The sequence below is a fragment of the Pestalotiopsis fici genome (genome assembly GCF_000516985.1).
Source record: "Pestalotiopsis fici W106-1 unplaced genomic scaffold PFICI_Scf_16, whole genome shotgun sequence".
NCBI classification, from domain to species: domain Eukaryota; kingdom Fungi; phylum Ascomycota; class Sordariomycetes; order Amphisphaeriales; family Sporocadaceae; genus Pestalotiopsis; species Pestalotiopsis fici.
In genome coordinates, this window is record NW_006917106.1 from 227,396 (window position 1) to 243,602 (window position 16,207).

The following is a 16,207-nucleotide window of genomic DNA, read 5'->3' on the forward strand; positions in this document are numbered from 1 at the left end:
GGTGTTCACCCGGTAACGAATGCGGCTACTTGAAGGCATCTCAGGAAGCACCAGGCTCGGATCAAGAAGAAGAGTACTCAACTCCGACAAAACTGTGTTCGAATTAAAGGAGATGGAATATTGCAGGTGCTGGTAGCATTCGTCCGTTTGCATGTAGCAGCAAGTTTTGATGACCGGGCATTGTTTATTTTTGTACAATGATCTGATAAGCCAACTTGTCATCGATTATCACACGAAACTTGAGGACTCGCTCATTTGTGTTTCATGTTTACCACTAGGAGATTTTATGAGTTTTTGGCAATGTCATACTGTGTTGAGACATTCTTTCAATACTCACTATTGTAGCAGGTCCGGGACCGCGGCCTCTCGCTTTTCTTCTTATCTTTTTACTGGTCTATATGAAAGTTATATGATATGCACATGTTACAAGCTGGGTTCCTGCCTTAATTACCTGGTAGTTTCTTCAACGGGATAAAGCTTTGCCATATTACGTGCTGCTCAACCATGCTTGGAATATGTTCCAAGAACTCGCGATGCTTGGACCAGCATTCCTACTAAAGCACCAAACACACTTCATATCAACAATATCATGGTTTGCGTCTCATAAGTTCATGATCACCTTTGCGGGTATGCATTATTGATAGTGTGTTGTTTTCGTTCTCCATAATCATTGCGGACAAGACTGACGACGATGGAGAATGCTTTTGTTTCCGTTTTTTGTTTTTCCACCTACGGGGGAGGCGAGTCTGTATTGCGCGTCATGTTGAAAAAAAAAACACTTTGGTGTACATTACTACAACTTGTGAATGTATAACCGCTAATAACGTTGGATTGATGCACCACAACTATTAATCATCTAATACCACCGTGCAAGCTGCTGTGGCCCTCGACGCTGGTCCCTCCTGTAATTATAAGAAGGTAGGTAAATGCAATTTAAGAAGATAAATACATACTATGCATGCGAGCTTTGGCGTTTTTGTACGAATTGAAACAGCAAATAATACATTCCTTTTTTTTTCCGTAGGGAATGGCATGCGTTCAATTTATCCCTAAGATCATGCGCGGAGCGAGATACCTAATATATGTCCAGGGAGGCAATGGCCAGATTAGCCCTACAAGGGACTACGCGGCAATGACAGTGAGACCCGTCAAAAAATGCGCCTAGGGCGAGCTACGCCCTAGCATCAATTGAGGAAAACAATCGATAAGGTTGATTTGACGGCTGACCCAATGCCACGCGGCCGCTTCTCAGGCACCTTTGGCACCCAGGCACGGTACAATGATGTATTTTTAGTGATTGGCTGCCTCTAGGTCCGATTCCCTGCACAACGCCTAGATGAACTGGGGATGGTACAAGTCTTCTTCAGTTTGACCTTTGATGCCATTTTTGTATGGCAATTGTAACCTTTCTCTCATATCAGCATCTGCGCCCAGGTAAGCCTACCCATTGGTTCTAATCCAACGAAGGGAGCTTAGTCATTAGGTCAATACCCTGCAAACATTCTCTAATTATCCAAAAAGGTCAAGACTGCACAGTCCATTTCCCAGACTAGAGCTCGCAAGCCTGGCGTCGATACAGCGCACATCGTGGAAGGCAACCCCTCCCTAGTCCCAACTAATGGAGTTCTTACGAAAATAGCCAAACGTTTTTGAAACAAGTGCAACTTCAATATGCTATTGCATCGGCGAAAGATAATCGACTAGCGCCAGTCGTTGCCACATCTTGGGCTGACTTTATGTGCAAGATCATACTCGATTGCGGCTCTGAACATAACCTACCTACAAGACTTTGCGATGCTCCATTTCTGCTCATTGCCGTCCAACTGGGAACTTATTACCACTTGCAACTGAACAAGCCACCAACCTATGTTTGGGGAGTTCTGCCATACTATTCCCCTGAGACATACTATTGGCATTCTCTGTGATCCCACGTTGCAATTCGGTTTGCTCCGATCCGGCTACATACATACTTACCGACTGTTCAATTACCAGCTCGGGGTGCGGCTATCTAATCATAACTAAGCCTCAGTTGATTGGAGATTTTCCGGCTCTACCATGTGGAAGACCAAATCGCATGCAGAATCCTTCCAGGCTGTGAGATGGAACGTTTCCAGATCGCTGGGCCGATGGACGGTGGACCAATTGCACGGCCTCGGCAACCCTGCCCTAAGAAGGATTTTATTTCATGCATGGGCATCATCATATGCAAACATCCCCAAGACCTGGGGATCATACGGCCCAGAGCACGTGTCGCTCAGTTGTCCCGATTCATCCCCAGCTTTAGAATACCAATTTTCTGTCAGCCATATTATAACAGTCTCCACCTTGTGAATTGTATGCAGATCCTTCGCGCGGTGACAGTTACCGCTAGTGTTACTATTCTGGCTTTAGCTTTGCCTCGGCCCGGCCATCATATTAACTTTCTGAGCTGGTCAGCCCTACAAAGAAGAGGCTTTAGGAGGATTGCTTACATGGACATTGGAGCCGCAGTTCATTCATTCATCACTCTTCACTTACTCAATGCTTCTCAACGCCTTTATCATGTTCCCTCCTCGGGCTCACCGTTGGCTGTCATACCGGGCGGCCGAAGTGAGAACTCTAGTTTTCAGTCGTTTTTCACCCTTTGCGTAGCGATCTTATGTGAATGTCTTTTGGTTCAGTAAAAGCCTCCCAATGGTGGCTCAGACGGATCATTCTTTTGGTCAAGGTCAAGTTGTCCTCCACTGCAATAATGATCCCGGCAGCAATTGGTTGTGGTTGAGGATGGAGTATCTAGCCAAATTTTATCATAAATAAAACAAATACTTGGACTCTGGCTCTGAAAACAGTGTCTACTTATGCCTTTTATTCTGAATATTCGTTTCCTTCATCATGGACGTTTCCCTACTTCAATCCAATTTCGCCGCAAGCCCAGACTATCGTTTCTGGAGACCACCTCAACTTGTGTGCTATCAGGGTAATGGCCCTCAAGGAACCAATATCGTGACTGCTGGTGGACTTATTCAAAGCGGCAATCACTTTTACTTGGTTGTCGTGGACGATCTCTCGCTTCTTGGGTGGTCATCATGTGCAACGACGAGCTCATCTACCAAGCTCAAAGACCATCGCCGCTGCCTAACCATGACGAGGCATATCAATTATCATAGAAGCTCCCAGGAGATTGTCGGTATTATTGGTCACCTTGTGCATTTCTCTATTGACCAAGGATACGGACTTGTACGCTTAAAATCAGAATGGATACGGAACGATCTGGAAGCTATCAAGCAGGACGCTATTCCAGTTGACAGCTTCCATACATATCTTGACACTCCCATCGTCATGGATTTCGTGGAATTCGTCACGGCAGGCGGGGAGCAAGTAACCGGTGTCGTCATTGCCCAGCAATCTTTTTGTGTCGAGGCTGGAAACTCGAAACGCAAGGTCGAGGCACTCGTTGTGAATACATCGAGTTACTCCGTTCGACCCGAAGACTGTGGCACTTGGGTAAGAAGATCTGTCGCCTCCAACCGCCCATTCTTGCTAGGTCATATCATTGGCTCTAGTGACGATGGTGGCAGTACTATGCTCGTCCTGCCATTTACGCACTTTCGGGAGGACTTGCGGCAAGTGGTGCGCCGGAGGGCCTTCAATCTGTCTGCTTGAGCAAAGCTACACGACTTTCTCATTCATTAGGCTATTCTAGGCGCAATTGCTCGTCAGAAATCATTCAAGCGCAGGCGTCTGGCAAGGGTTTCAGCGAGGAGAGCATTTGGAGTTTGGAGTTGGTATGATTTAGAACTGAGTTCCAATTAAGAGATTATTCAACTTGACACGGAGCCTGTATTATGTGCTCCTTGGCCCCCTATGGATAAATCTCGTATCTGTCCATATTCAAATTGCAGTACGAAACATAGGGGTTTCGTAACATGTCGTCTCATTGTTTATACATGGAAAATTCTGCTCATTCTTTTCTGGTCGCTTATTCTCTGATTCTTGATTCAAGCACATTATGCTACTCGGATAGTCTTAAAACAAGCATCACAAACACCATCCAATCACAAGTGACTAGAGCTCCATTATATGTCATAAGTTCCAATGTCGTAGGAAATATGCTATGGAAGGCTGATTATTTTCTTGACCGAGGACAGAGGGATGATGGGTATTTCAGTTTGATGTAAAGAAGATGCATAAAGCACGAGACAACAATCAATTTCTTGGCATGATGTTATACAAGGAGCAATAGTTGATGTTGGCGAGCTCGGAATGAGCATGGCTTGGGTTTCACCAATCAGCCTTGGCTTGCCGTCATCCTAGGTAGGTAGCTAGGTATGTACCGGTTAATCTGACTCCATGCCTGCACTACAGTTTTTCAAAATGACGCTTTTTCAAAGTGACACAGAAATAAACGCTGGCAAGGGTGTGAAATAGCCTTGGCCCAGGAAAAAAAAAGAAGAAGAAAAAAAAACCCTTGCAACCAAGATGACGGATTGAATAGTAGTGAGCACTGAAACTTGAATGCCGGGGTTTTGCGGCGAGCTCCACAATAGCCCTGGGAGTTTAAAACTCAGGTGCCTTAATAAGCCAACGCCGTCTTGTCGTTTGTATCAGCGTAAAATCGTTTGAGCGTGACACTCAACTCTCTGCTTACCGACATAGGCACATTTGATACAGGGTCCTGAAAATTGAATTATACGGCAATCCAACAACTTCCGTTCGCTCACGCCAATCAATTGGACAATCTTCGTGTGGCTGCCTACCTACTTGATTACAACGATGCTTTCCAGGTTGCCATTTATTTTACACATGGTGGTCGAAACGCCTGCTGCTTTCACATTCATTTTCACTCCTCATAAACAGCTCCACGACGTCCAGCCTGCAGCACGGCTCATCCTACTGCAATATGGCGGGCTGCTCCTCTCCACCAACCTGATATGCCTGGTTATGAGTACAGCGAGGGGTGGTGGTAGTCTGGGTGAAATTGAAAGACTGCTTGCAGCCTCGCTCGGGTTTTATCACATCTGGCCATGTTACCGTGCTTTAGCTCGGCTGTCAGGCCATGTTGCTGGAGATGTACATCACAAGGCAGTCCTTGGTGGTCCGTTGGCTCATCTGATTATACATTTACTGCTATTGTTGCTCTTTGCTCATGCCGCATTGTCTGAAAGCAAAGTAGAAGCAGTGGAGTTGATGGAATCATCATGATCTGTTGTAGTTTTCGCCCAAACTTTATCGAGGGCAGGAAATGTCATGTTGGGCCATCTTGCTCAAACAAAAAAGTATGTACTTTGCACATATTCTTGTTATCATGTACTCTTCAGGTAGCTGAAGCTGAGGAGCTTGACAGGGCTGGTTTTTTTTCTTTCTCATTGCCTCAATTGATGGCGTGCGGTTGTGTCCGTCCTGGATTCAAGCTGTTACATACCTACCTAGTGGTAGTAACGACAATTGAACTCTATGTGTACCTGGCGATACACATATCAAATCCATTTCGGGTTACATACCTAGCTACCTACTATCCACATAATTGACGTGTGGCTTGATCTTGAATCTCAGTGCAAGACATTACCGGACTGTACCTACCTACGTAATGAACATGCAGGTTGGCTCGGTTGGCAGGCACCAACCCCCGTCTCCACACGGCGTTGTCCAACACTCCAAATGGAAATTGGTCCAAGCTTCCTTCCAGCTCCTAGTGTTGTACTGGGTCAACTAACTGGGCCTAACTCGAAGGAGCACAAACCTAAGAGCCACCCGGGGCCCGCTTCCATTTCGTCTTTGCCGTTACCTCTGCAGCTGCTTCAGCCTTGTTGTCGCGTCTTTGAGTTCCGAAAACAGTTGTTGATATTTGACATCGCAGAGAAGTCAAAGACGAAGGGTTTCCAGCGACTCGCTGGCTTACTCTTGGACTACGAGGATTGTATCATACTTGACAACACATTTCACACGAAACGCGAGCACCCGTTCAGGGTTTGATTCCTGTCTTTTTTCCAACTTTGCCTGGAGGCGCCCATCGTTCATTTCGCCAACGTTCCTGCTTTCAATCGTCTTTGTGCCTTCCCTGGTTCCGATCCACCATTGCCACTCACATTCGTATGGAGGGAAAGAACTGCCAACCGCAGACACATTCAATTTGATACATGCCACGCTCTGCCGTGCACAGGGTACTGCCATACACATCCTTGAGTTGGAGCCGATTTTGATTTCGAGACTTCGGGTTGCCAGCCAGGACTTTGGGGCGCATCTGCATCACGCTGCCGAGTTGGTTTTACCGCCCCCAGCCATCGCACCACTCATGACTGTCATCTGCTCCGGCCGCGTTTGACAGGATGGCAGCCGCCGACGTGGACGTCGGATACCTGGCTACCCATCTGGGTATGCCGGAGAAAAATTTGTCCACCGTCGCTACTGATCCCACTGCCGAACTTGTTCGAGCTGTTTTGGCTGCTGTAGCCACCAAGGCCCATGAATTCGACGCGCTTTACTCCGAGAAGGTCCAGCTCGAGGTTGAGCTTGAGACCAATGTCCGCGGCGCCGAGGCTCAGCGAGATGCGAGCAACGAGAGGGCTAATAAAGCACAAAAGGAAGTTGAAGAGATCCGCCAGAAATTGCAGCAGGAGGGTAAGATACACCCATCTGTTCTACCCCCTTCTCCCTGATGACCAATTTGAACTACCAAACGTACATGCCAGCTGACTTGCCCATCATACAGAGTCTAGAAGGCATGCCCTCGAGAACGAATTACAGTCTACGAGGTCGTCCAACTCTACTTCCCAGTCCGATGTCGACTCCCTTCGCGCCAAGGTTTCGTCCCTTGAGTCGCTGAATCGCGAAAAGTTGGCCATCATCGACACCAAGAACACTGCCAACGAACAATTATCTCAAGACCTTCAAGCCTTACATCAGAAGAACTTGAAGCTCAACCAAGAGCTAACCGCCGCCCAACAAGCAGCTCAAAATGCGCAAGGCGCCTCGAACACCTTCAAAATTACCGAGTCACGTCTGCGATCCGAGCTGCAGATGGCCGAGAGGAATGCCGAGTTCTGGGAAGAGGAGCAGAAGAAGAAAGCAGCCGAGTTGAACCAGGTCCGCAAGGATAAGACAAGCACAATCTCGAGACTACAGAGCGAGAACCAAGATCTCAGAAGCGAGAAGGAGACCCTTGAAGAGTCTATACGTCAGCTCCGCAAGCAGCTCGACGAGACTCAGTCCAAGCTCACTCAGGCTTACCAAGAGAAACAACAGGCTATCGAACTTGCGGCAAGTCGGGAAGAAGGCTTGCGCCAGGATCTCGATTCTACGAAGCGCCTTGCAAACATGAGAGAAGAACAATCTAACTCCCTGAAGAATAGGCTTGCAGAAATGGATATGCGGTTGGAGCAGGTCAAACGGGATGGGGAAGATGCCGTGCGCCGTATCAGTGAGGAGTTGGCACAGACTCGCCAGTCACATGATCAAGCCGTCAATGAAGTTGAAAACCTACAAGCTGAGGTTGCCAGGCTTGAGGCTGTCCTAGCTGATACACGCGGATCCCCAGGCCAGCCCGGATCTGCTCCACAAACTCCAAGACCATTGAATGGATCTCTATTAGGTCGACCAGCCTCTCCTTTCGCTGCCACCCCTGGTTCTATGCGCAAGAGCATGTCGGTAACGCAGACTCTGGATGAGGTGTATCGACTCAAGGGACAGTTGGCCAAGGAGAAGAAACACAACGAACACTTGGCCAAGGAGATTGAAGAGATGATGGACCAGTTGGAGGCCAAGGGCCCGGAAATTGAAGAGCTCCAGGCCGAAAACGAACGTCTGCAGCATGAGATCCAGAACATGTCGCACCTTTCTGATGAAAGCTTCAAGGAGCGCGACTTGGCAAAGAAGGCAGCTCGAAAGGCGGAAGCTGACTTGAAGACAGCACAGTCAGAGATCAACATAGCGCGACAGCAGGTGCGCGACTTGAGTGCGCAAATGCAAATGATGATCTTCAATCTGGAACACCAGGGCCAAGAACTCTCGCTCGAGGAGCAGCTTCAAGTTCAGCGATTACAGAGGGGCAATGCGACGGACAACATGTCTGATGTTGATGAACTCATCTCCGAACGTCTGGTCGTCTTCAGAGATATTCGAGATCTGCAAGAGAAGAACCAAGAACTTCTGAAAGTTATACATGAACTTTCCGAGGAGATGAAGAATGCCGAAGACGCCGAGGCGAAGCAGCAGGCTGCTCAGGATCACGAGGAGGTTATCCGTCTCAGGGACACCATCAAAGAATGGGAGGACAGACTGCGCTCAATGCTTGTTCAGCACGAAGCAGTAGTCAAGCAGAGAGATATGTTCCGCCGTCTAGCCGAAAGCAGAGGCACCCACGTCGGCGGCTCGGTCATCGACGGCGACAACGGTGTTCTCACTAGCATTGAGGACAATGGCGCTTCGATCCTGGGCGGCGATAGCACAGATTACGCAACGGTTCTTAGAGAGCTTCAACAACAGTACGACTCACATCGAGCTGAGTGGAACACCGACCGTGATACCATGAAGAAACAAATAGATACTCTCTCTTCAGAGCGGAATGGTCTACAGGCAGAAAATGCCAGAGTTGCAAGCCAGTTAGGTCTCAAAGACTCGCGCTTCGAGATGCTTGAGTCCAATTTCAAAGCACTGAAATCCGAGAACGAGCAACTGTCAAAGCGCATTCGCGAACAGTCTGAGAATTTGTCGAAACAAGATATTCGCACACAGCAAGCCGCTGAGGATCTTGTCGAGGCTCGAAGCCAAGTCGAGGGTCTACGCAACGAAAACGCCAACCTCAAGGCAGAGAAAAAGCTAGCCAAGGACATTCAAGAGCGCCTTGCCCAGGACAATGATAGTCTGATGAATGAAAGGTCGCGCTTGAACGAAGTCGTGGCCACACAACAGAGACTGCAAAACGAGCGCGAACTGAGCGACGCAGAAACCAAGCGCCGCCTTCAAACGCAGATTGATGCTCTGGAAGAGGAGTTGAAGAGTGCGAAGCGCAACTTGACAGATCAGATGGAGGAAGGGAAACAACTTCAACTTCGCAAGGAATTTGACGCACAGCAGTATCAGAAGCGCATTGATGAGCTGACCGGGAATTTCGGCCAGATCCGAGAGGAACTTGCCGTTACCAAGACGAGCAAGGAGCACCTCCAGGTTCGCGTGGATGAGCTCACTATCGAATTGCGGACCGCCGAAGAACGTGCGGAGCGCTTGCAGCCTCGTCCTACCCCACGACCCGGCTCTATAGCACCAGGCGCTGCACAAAACATCGCTCAAGAAAGCGAGGAGCGCATCCAAGAACTCATACACGAACTCACCGACCTCAAGCGCGATTTGGAATTGGCCAAGACTCACCTTGAAAATGCCGAAGCCCAAGCAAACCAATATAAAGAGCTTAGCCAGGCTAACGAGGAGGAGCTCCAAGCACTTCAAACAGCGCAGGATCAATATGTGCAAGAGATGGATACCGCATTGGCTGGCAAGGACTCAAAGATCAAGGAGTTAGAGCAACGGATCGAGGACTTGTCTGCAGAGCTTGCGAGAACCAACACTGAGCTATCTGCTCTCCGCGATTCCCAGGATGAGGTTGCGCGTCGCGCCGAAAACGAGAAGTCTGTTCTGGAGGCTGAGATCAAGCGCCTGAAGGAACAGGACGAGAACTATTCTGCATCCGTTCAATGCCACCAGCAAGACCTGCGAACTCAGGCTGAGATTGCTAGCCGTGCTCAACAACAATACGAAGAAGAAGTTGCCAAGCATGGTCAGACGGCTGCTACACTGCAATCTATCCGTAACGAGTACAACCAGCTACGGACAGCCGCAGCCACCTTGCGAGCAGAGGCTGAATCGGCCAAGGCGACGCTCCTACAAAACGAGAGTTCTTGGGAGGAACGGCGCAAGAAGCTTGAACAAGAGATGTCTGATTTACGAGCGCGACGGGATGATGCCGACAAGCAAAACAAAACTTTGCATGCCAGCCTTGAGAACATGCAGAACGAAGTCGCAAAGCTCCAACAAACCCGCGCTACTGTGGATGACTCTATGGAGGCCATTCCGCCGCAACCTACGTCTTCTTCTGAAGCTGGGCTCCGAGAGATGGCCAATTATCTGCGCCGCGAAAAGGATATACTTGAAGTTCAATTGGATCTGAAGGACCGTGAAGCGAAACAATTGCAGCAATCACTTGGCTACGCCAATGCTCAGCTCGATGACGCACGACTTAAGCTGGAACAAGAGCGGCAGTCACAATCTAGCAATGAAAGATCGTCCATGTCTCACAAGGACTTGATGGATAAGCTAGAACAGCTCAATCTCTTCCGGGAAAGCAGCGCAGCACTACGTGCCGAGAAGAAGCAGCTTGAAGCACAATTGGCTGACAAGTCCGCCAAGGTTGCAGAGCTTGAAGAGAAGGTTCGGCCTCTCGAAGCGCTTATCGAGGAGCTCAACAGCCAGTTGGAGCATAAGCAGGCTGAGATTGATCAGATACGAAATGATCGGGACTACTGGCAAAAGCGGAGCGAGGATATCATTGCCAAACACGGACGTACCGATCCAGCCGAGGTCGAAGAGCTCAAGGAGACCATTGCTACCCTTGAAGGAGAGCGGAATACGCTCCGAGAGGCTGAAATACCCCTCAAGAATAAGATAGAGGAGTTGGAGAAGGCCCTGCAAGAAAAAGAGACCGGCTGGCAATCCACACGGGAAAAGCTTGTGGCTCAATTCAAGGAGCGGTCTCGAACATTGACTGCTGCCAAGAACGAAGCAAACTTGGAGAAGGATCGCGTACAAGGAGAGCTCAACGAAGTCAGCGTTCAGCTCACATCAGCCAAACAAGAAGTGGAATCCCAGAGAGCCAAATACACAGCCGCGGAGGAGCAGATCAAAGCGTTCCAAAGCCAGGTTCAAGCGCTACAACGAGAAATCCAACAGAATGCAAATACTCAGGCGGCGGGGACTGTCGCACCGACGCCAGCGACAGCATCTGCACCAAGTGGTACCGAAATTGCTGAACAAGTCACCAGCCTAGAGCAGCAACTTTCTCAAGTCAAAGCAGAGTTGGAATCCATCAGCGCACAGAAAGCAAACGTTGACCAAGAGCTTGAGCAGCTTCGCTCACAACTCCAAACTGCCTTTGCCGAACGGGATCAAGCAGTGGCCAATGCGGCAGCCGCTGGCAACAACGACACTAATGGCGGCGATGTCGCAATGCAGAACGGGTCTGATGAAGCCCAGTCCACAGCCGCACCCGCTGCCGTGCCCATGACTGATGAGGAGCGCCAGGGACTCGAACAGAGAATCGCAGCAGCAGAGGCCAAGGCTGCTGAGTTCGAGGCGAAGGCCAAAGATATCGAGGATAATCAAGCAGCTATTCTTAGTCAGCGCAGTGACAAGATGAAGAAGGCGCTGAACGATAAGCTCAAGGCTGAGAGGGAGGCAATGAAGGAATCCATTGACAAGCAGCAAGCGGATTTGAATTTGCGACTAGAACAAGAGAGGAAGATTTGGGAAGCTGAGCAGAAGACGAATGCATCAGCTGAAAGCCAAGCACCCAATACGCCCTCCCAAGCTACGCCAGGCACTCTTGGGGAAGCTTCCACGCCGGCAAAGATTAATCTGGAAACTATCTCTGATGATGAAGCCCGCAGGTTTGTGGCCACGAACAACACAATTAAGAGCATCATTACCACGAACATTAAGACCAAGGTCGAGCAGGCAATGAAGAGGGTCAAGGAAGAGTGCGAGCAGAATCACGTTCTGAAGTCGGAGGTTGAGCAAAAGCTTCTGCAGGCTCGAGAGGCAGCCATGAAGATGGCATCTACAAAGTCTTCGGTGCAGATCAATATGGCACAGAACAATGCAAAAATGGCACAAGCAAAGATCGCAGTGGTCGAGACAGCCGCAAAGGAAACACCAACAAAACCTGTCAGCGAAGTATGGGACGTTGCAAAGACTGCCAAACCACCGCCGGCGCAGCCCAAGCAACCTGTGTCCGCGGTTGCGCCCGTCGCAGCAACTGGCGCTGGAGGTCGTAAGTCAACCCAGTTCTCAGTGGTACGAGGGATTTTTGCTGATGATGATCAAGAATCTGCCCAGGTTGGTCCCACGACTGCCACAAGCCAGGCCACCCAGCCTGCTGCAGCCACTTCGAATCTACCAACAAAGCCCCAATCCTCCATCCCAACACCTGCTACGGCAAACAGCACCGGTACGCCAGCGAACCCGTTCGCTCCACTGCAGGCACAGCAAAGCAACCAACCCACCTCTGTGAATAATCCGTTTGCATCGAGCACCAACTCGCAGCCAGCTGCGCAGCAACCAGGCCAAGCAGCTGCAAACCCGCAAGCCTCCAACCTTCCCAAATCGGGCATTCCCGCCCCGTCAAACCTACCCAAGAGTGGCCTGCGACAGCCGAGCGGAACCTATCAGGCGCCCCGTGGTGGCAGAGGTGGCCGCGGTGGCAACCGGGGTGGTGCTCAGGCTGGTGGACGCCAGAGTCTGAATCCCGGCGCCGATAACTTTCAGCCCGGACCCGGACTCAAACGAACCAGGAACGACTCTGAAGCAGGTGGTCCTGGAGGACAGAAGAGAATGCGTGGTGGTGCAGCTGGTGGCGCAGGAACCAATGCTGCCCAGCAATAAAAGCATGGAGTATTCGCAGTGTGAGGGGGATGGGGTGGTGGATGAGGAAGAGAATAACAAAAACCAAGGCAATAGTGGCTTCGGACTGTACACAAGTGCTAATGTATTCAGCTTCTTTTTTGACGAGAAAGTACTTGCTTGCAAAGCAAATTCACGAAAACGATCAAGAAAGGCATTGTTTTAGGGGCTAGGCACTCGGTCTCTCAAGATCGCAGAACATATGTGAATACGAATCACAGGCAGTCTACTCATGACTGTATGGCATTCTTCCAACACTGACCTTTGTAAAAACAAAATTCGTTCATAACCAAGGTCCCTTCCTACCAAATGGCGCCTTGCCGATACTGCATTTGTAGACGTCTGCTCTAAACATATCCGACCCCGAATCCAACATTGAAGCCACCGTGGCAAGAACAGTTCCTGATCATAACGCCCACAGCACTTGACCAAAGAGGGAAAGAAAACAAATGAAAAAGAAGTGAAATAAAACGCAGTCATCACTGGAGTTGCCCAACAACACCAAACATTTCCAAAGATAAAGTTCGAGTCCAAACGGTAATTATCAAGTAGCTGCAACGGGCGACCGCTTAGATGCCTCGTCCGATATAGATGGAGTTCTGGGCATGGTGGCGCGCTGGTCCTGCGCCGCTCGCTTGATGAAATCACGCACCTCAATGGCATCTTTTGTTTTCTTGTCGTGTTTCGAGGTGCTATACTTTCGAAACTCATACGGGGCAGCGATAATGTGGAGGTGCAGATAATCGGCACTGTTATCGGGGTGAAGATGCAAGCCGTAACAAAAGTCCCCAGCGTCAAGGTCATTAATCGTGGACTCGAGCCAAGCGTAATGGTCAAGCGCAACCTGATGCGCCTCGTTGGTAAATGGCTGCCCTTTTGTGGCCTCGGCACGTCGATTGATGGCTTCGCGCTGAGAGTCGAGGATTTTGAGGCGAATGGCGGGGTCTTTCCACGAGACCTCGAACAGACTGATCATATCGTCGAGAATGTCAACCGACTCTTCGTCCAGGTCTACGCCGTTGAAAATATAGTTGCGGGGTATTGCCAGAAGATGGATCATGGACATGCCCGCGCTCGCAGGCTTGTCCTGATACTGCAAAACATCAAAAGATGCCCAATTGCTAATAATCTCGACCCGGCCATCCTCGGCGATGATGTTCTTTTCCCACTTCTTCACCGGGACCGTGTGTTGCTTCTCGTCGGGAGCCAGCTGTTGCCAAGCTACAATCTGGCGCGCAATCTGGTCCGACTTGCCTATAAAGCCACGCTGCTCGAGCTGTAAGCGCTCCGCGACGTAGGCGGGATGATTCTCGTGTCGCATGGCGAGCGTTTCCTGCTGCTGCTGCAAATCTGCCTGCTCTGTCTTTTGCTCTGTTGTTGGCTCCTGATTTGGCCCTGTTTGTTCTGATGCTGCTGCCCCTCTTCTGTCGGGCGCTGGCGTCATATTTCTTTAGGTGAGATTTGTGAGAGTGCGGCGATTGAGGTCGCTGTGAGAATGCCCAGAATAGGACGCAATAGCTACATGTGATGTCTTTACGATGAGTCTTGACACGCGTGTTTGCAACTCTGTCATGGTCTCTCTTCCCATTCAAGTCACAGGCCTTGGATTTTTTTGGTGATCCTAAGAGCCTCGCCAAGGTGACCCTGACAGCGTGAGAATTGAGGGGATCAGCTGGAATGCATAGCCCGTCACAAGGCTACAGCCTGTTGCATGCAATGCAGGTGTAGTGTATGTACTCTGTACTCTGTACGGGAGGGTTGAGGGCATGGAAAAAAAGCACTTGAGGTGGCTGTGCAGGGGCAAGGACTCCGCCCAATCGCCCAGCTTGTGAGCCAGATCAGTCTCCAATTTCCAATCCTTCTCCAATCAACCCTTTGAAAGCGAAGGAGCTTGGTAGCGTTAAGGTACTCTGTACCTATCTCCGCGTTGGCGTATTGACCCGGCAGAACATGTGATGGTTGGATTGGCTACATGAACCTTTCAATTATGATTATCATGGTGTTGATAGAAAGAAATCCATCTAAATGGAATGAGAGGTGTTTTGATTCGGCTTGCTTTACCTACCTACCTAGCAGTGAGTAGTTATGCACCTGTGAGTTTTGAACATATTTTTGGATTGATGCCAGGAAGATCACAGCAATAGCTGTTAGTGTCGCAAGGTGTAGGGGACCAGGTCATCACTAATGGTTTCAGTATCGGCACCCCAAACACAATTGAGAGGGATTCACCCTTTGCATTTCATCATGAAAACTCACAGCTCGTTATCGCATTTAAAAAAAAAAAGAGGAAAAAAAAAAAGATACTCCTGCCTTGCTCTCATTCTTCTTTTTCCACTTCAGTTGACTATATGTCTGTTTGCGGGCCGCCTCGCATCAAGGATGCGTACTACCTCACCTACCTGAGGTTACATCAGCAGGCGCAGTACTGCGGCTCATAGAAACTAGCTCGCCCCAAGCATTCCGTGAGAAACAAACATCGGGTAACGGGTCTGAAATTGGATATTAGATATAACCGATTCGCAGCATTCTTGAAATGATTCTTTTTTTTTTTTTTTTTTTTTTACATATATATTTTGTTTCTTGTATTTTGGAAGGGGTTTGATGCTATGCAAGCCATGAGATCTTGGTATACGGGCGAAATCCACAGCCACTAATGTCGCTTAAAGCTCAGATCATTCTCCACGTTTTTTCACTTCTATCTTTAAAAATACAATGAATACAATTTTCCCATTTTCTTTGAATCGGGAATGACGGTGCTTGTTTTTACATCAACCCCAGTGAGGGTGAGGATGGATTCATTTAAGAAAGAAGAAGTAAAAAAAGAAAAAAAAAACTGCCCCCATCCCGAGGCGCGTGGACTTATTGAATACTACGAAACGTAGACGCCTGTCGCGCAATGGCTTCAGTTATATAATAACAGGTCTGCGATGAGCTTGGGGGGAATTAGGCATTATCTTCGATAAGTGCATGTGCTGTGCAAAATCATATACAGTCAAAACAAATACTCAATCAACTATGGATGAATCAGCGGGCCTTTGCAATGCGCTATCCAATGTTCAAGCACGGTTCTATTACATTGAATTGTTGTAAGTCTTGAGTTTCGGGGTAATCATCTGAACAAACAGGAACAAGACAATTGCTTCAAGTTATATGCTTGGTTCGGATTTGCCCTCTACTCGCCACAGCCTGGAATCGAAGTAGGGGACTCGGAAGCTGGCATGAAAGACGGCCTTCTTAAGTTAAAGTAGTCGACTTCGAGGCTTCAGTTGTAAGCATAATAATACGCAATAGCCTACTTACTCCCGCCGCCCCGGAAATAATCGGCTATGACGATCACTCGACATGATGATAGACTTTTTGATGGAGTATTTGCGCTCGCTAATTCGATCCGAGGGCCATATCATTGGCAAAACAAGGATCATCAGGATGCCGTGAACTGAGACCGCAGACCTGGCACGAGCGGATATCCACATGCTGCTGACATACGCGAAATCATATTCCTAGTCATTGGACCTCTTTTTTAAGCGATAATACACGGTACTCGACGATCGATCCACGAAGG

General features: G+C 49.0%; 3 protein-coding genes across 3 annotated transcripts; 2 read left to right on the forward strand and 1 right to left on the reverse strand.

Annotated features, from left to right (window-relative positions):
- Positions 1-2,871: 2,871 nt before the first annotated feature.
- PFICI_15245 (uncharacterized protein) lies at positions 2,872-3,642 on the forward strand (the record flags this gene model as incomplete). Its single annotated transcript, XM_007843826.1, has 1 exon — positions 2,872-3,642. One exon carries the CDS (start codon positions 2,872-2,874, stop codon positions 3,640-3,642), a length of 771 nt encoding a protein of 256 aa, XP_007842017.1.
- Positions 3,643-6,305: 2,663 nt separating this feature from the next.
- PFICI_15246 (uncharacterized protein) lies at positions 6,306-12,627 on the forward strand (the record flags this gene model as incomplete). Its single annotated transcript, XM_007843827.1, has 2 exons — positions 6,306-6,597; positions 6,689-12,627. 2 exons carry the CDS (start codon positions 6,306-6,308, stop codon positions 12,625-12,627), a joined length of 6,231 nt encoding a protein of 2,076 aa, XP_007842018.1.
- Positions 12,628-13,189: 562 nt separating this feature from the next.
- On the reverse strand, positions 13,190-14,089 carry PFICI_15247 (uncharacterized protein; the record flags this gene model as incomplete). Its single annotated transcript, XM_007843828.1, has 1 exon — positions 13,190-14,089. The coding sequence occupies one exon, from the start codon at positions 14,087-14,089 to the stop codon at positions 13,190-13,192; it is 900 nt and encodes a 299-aa protein (XP_007842019.1).
- Positions 14,090-16,207: the final 2,118 nt, after the last annotated feature.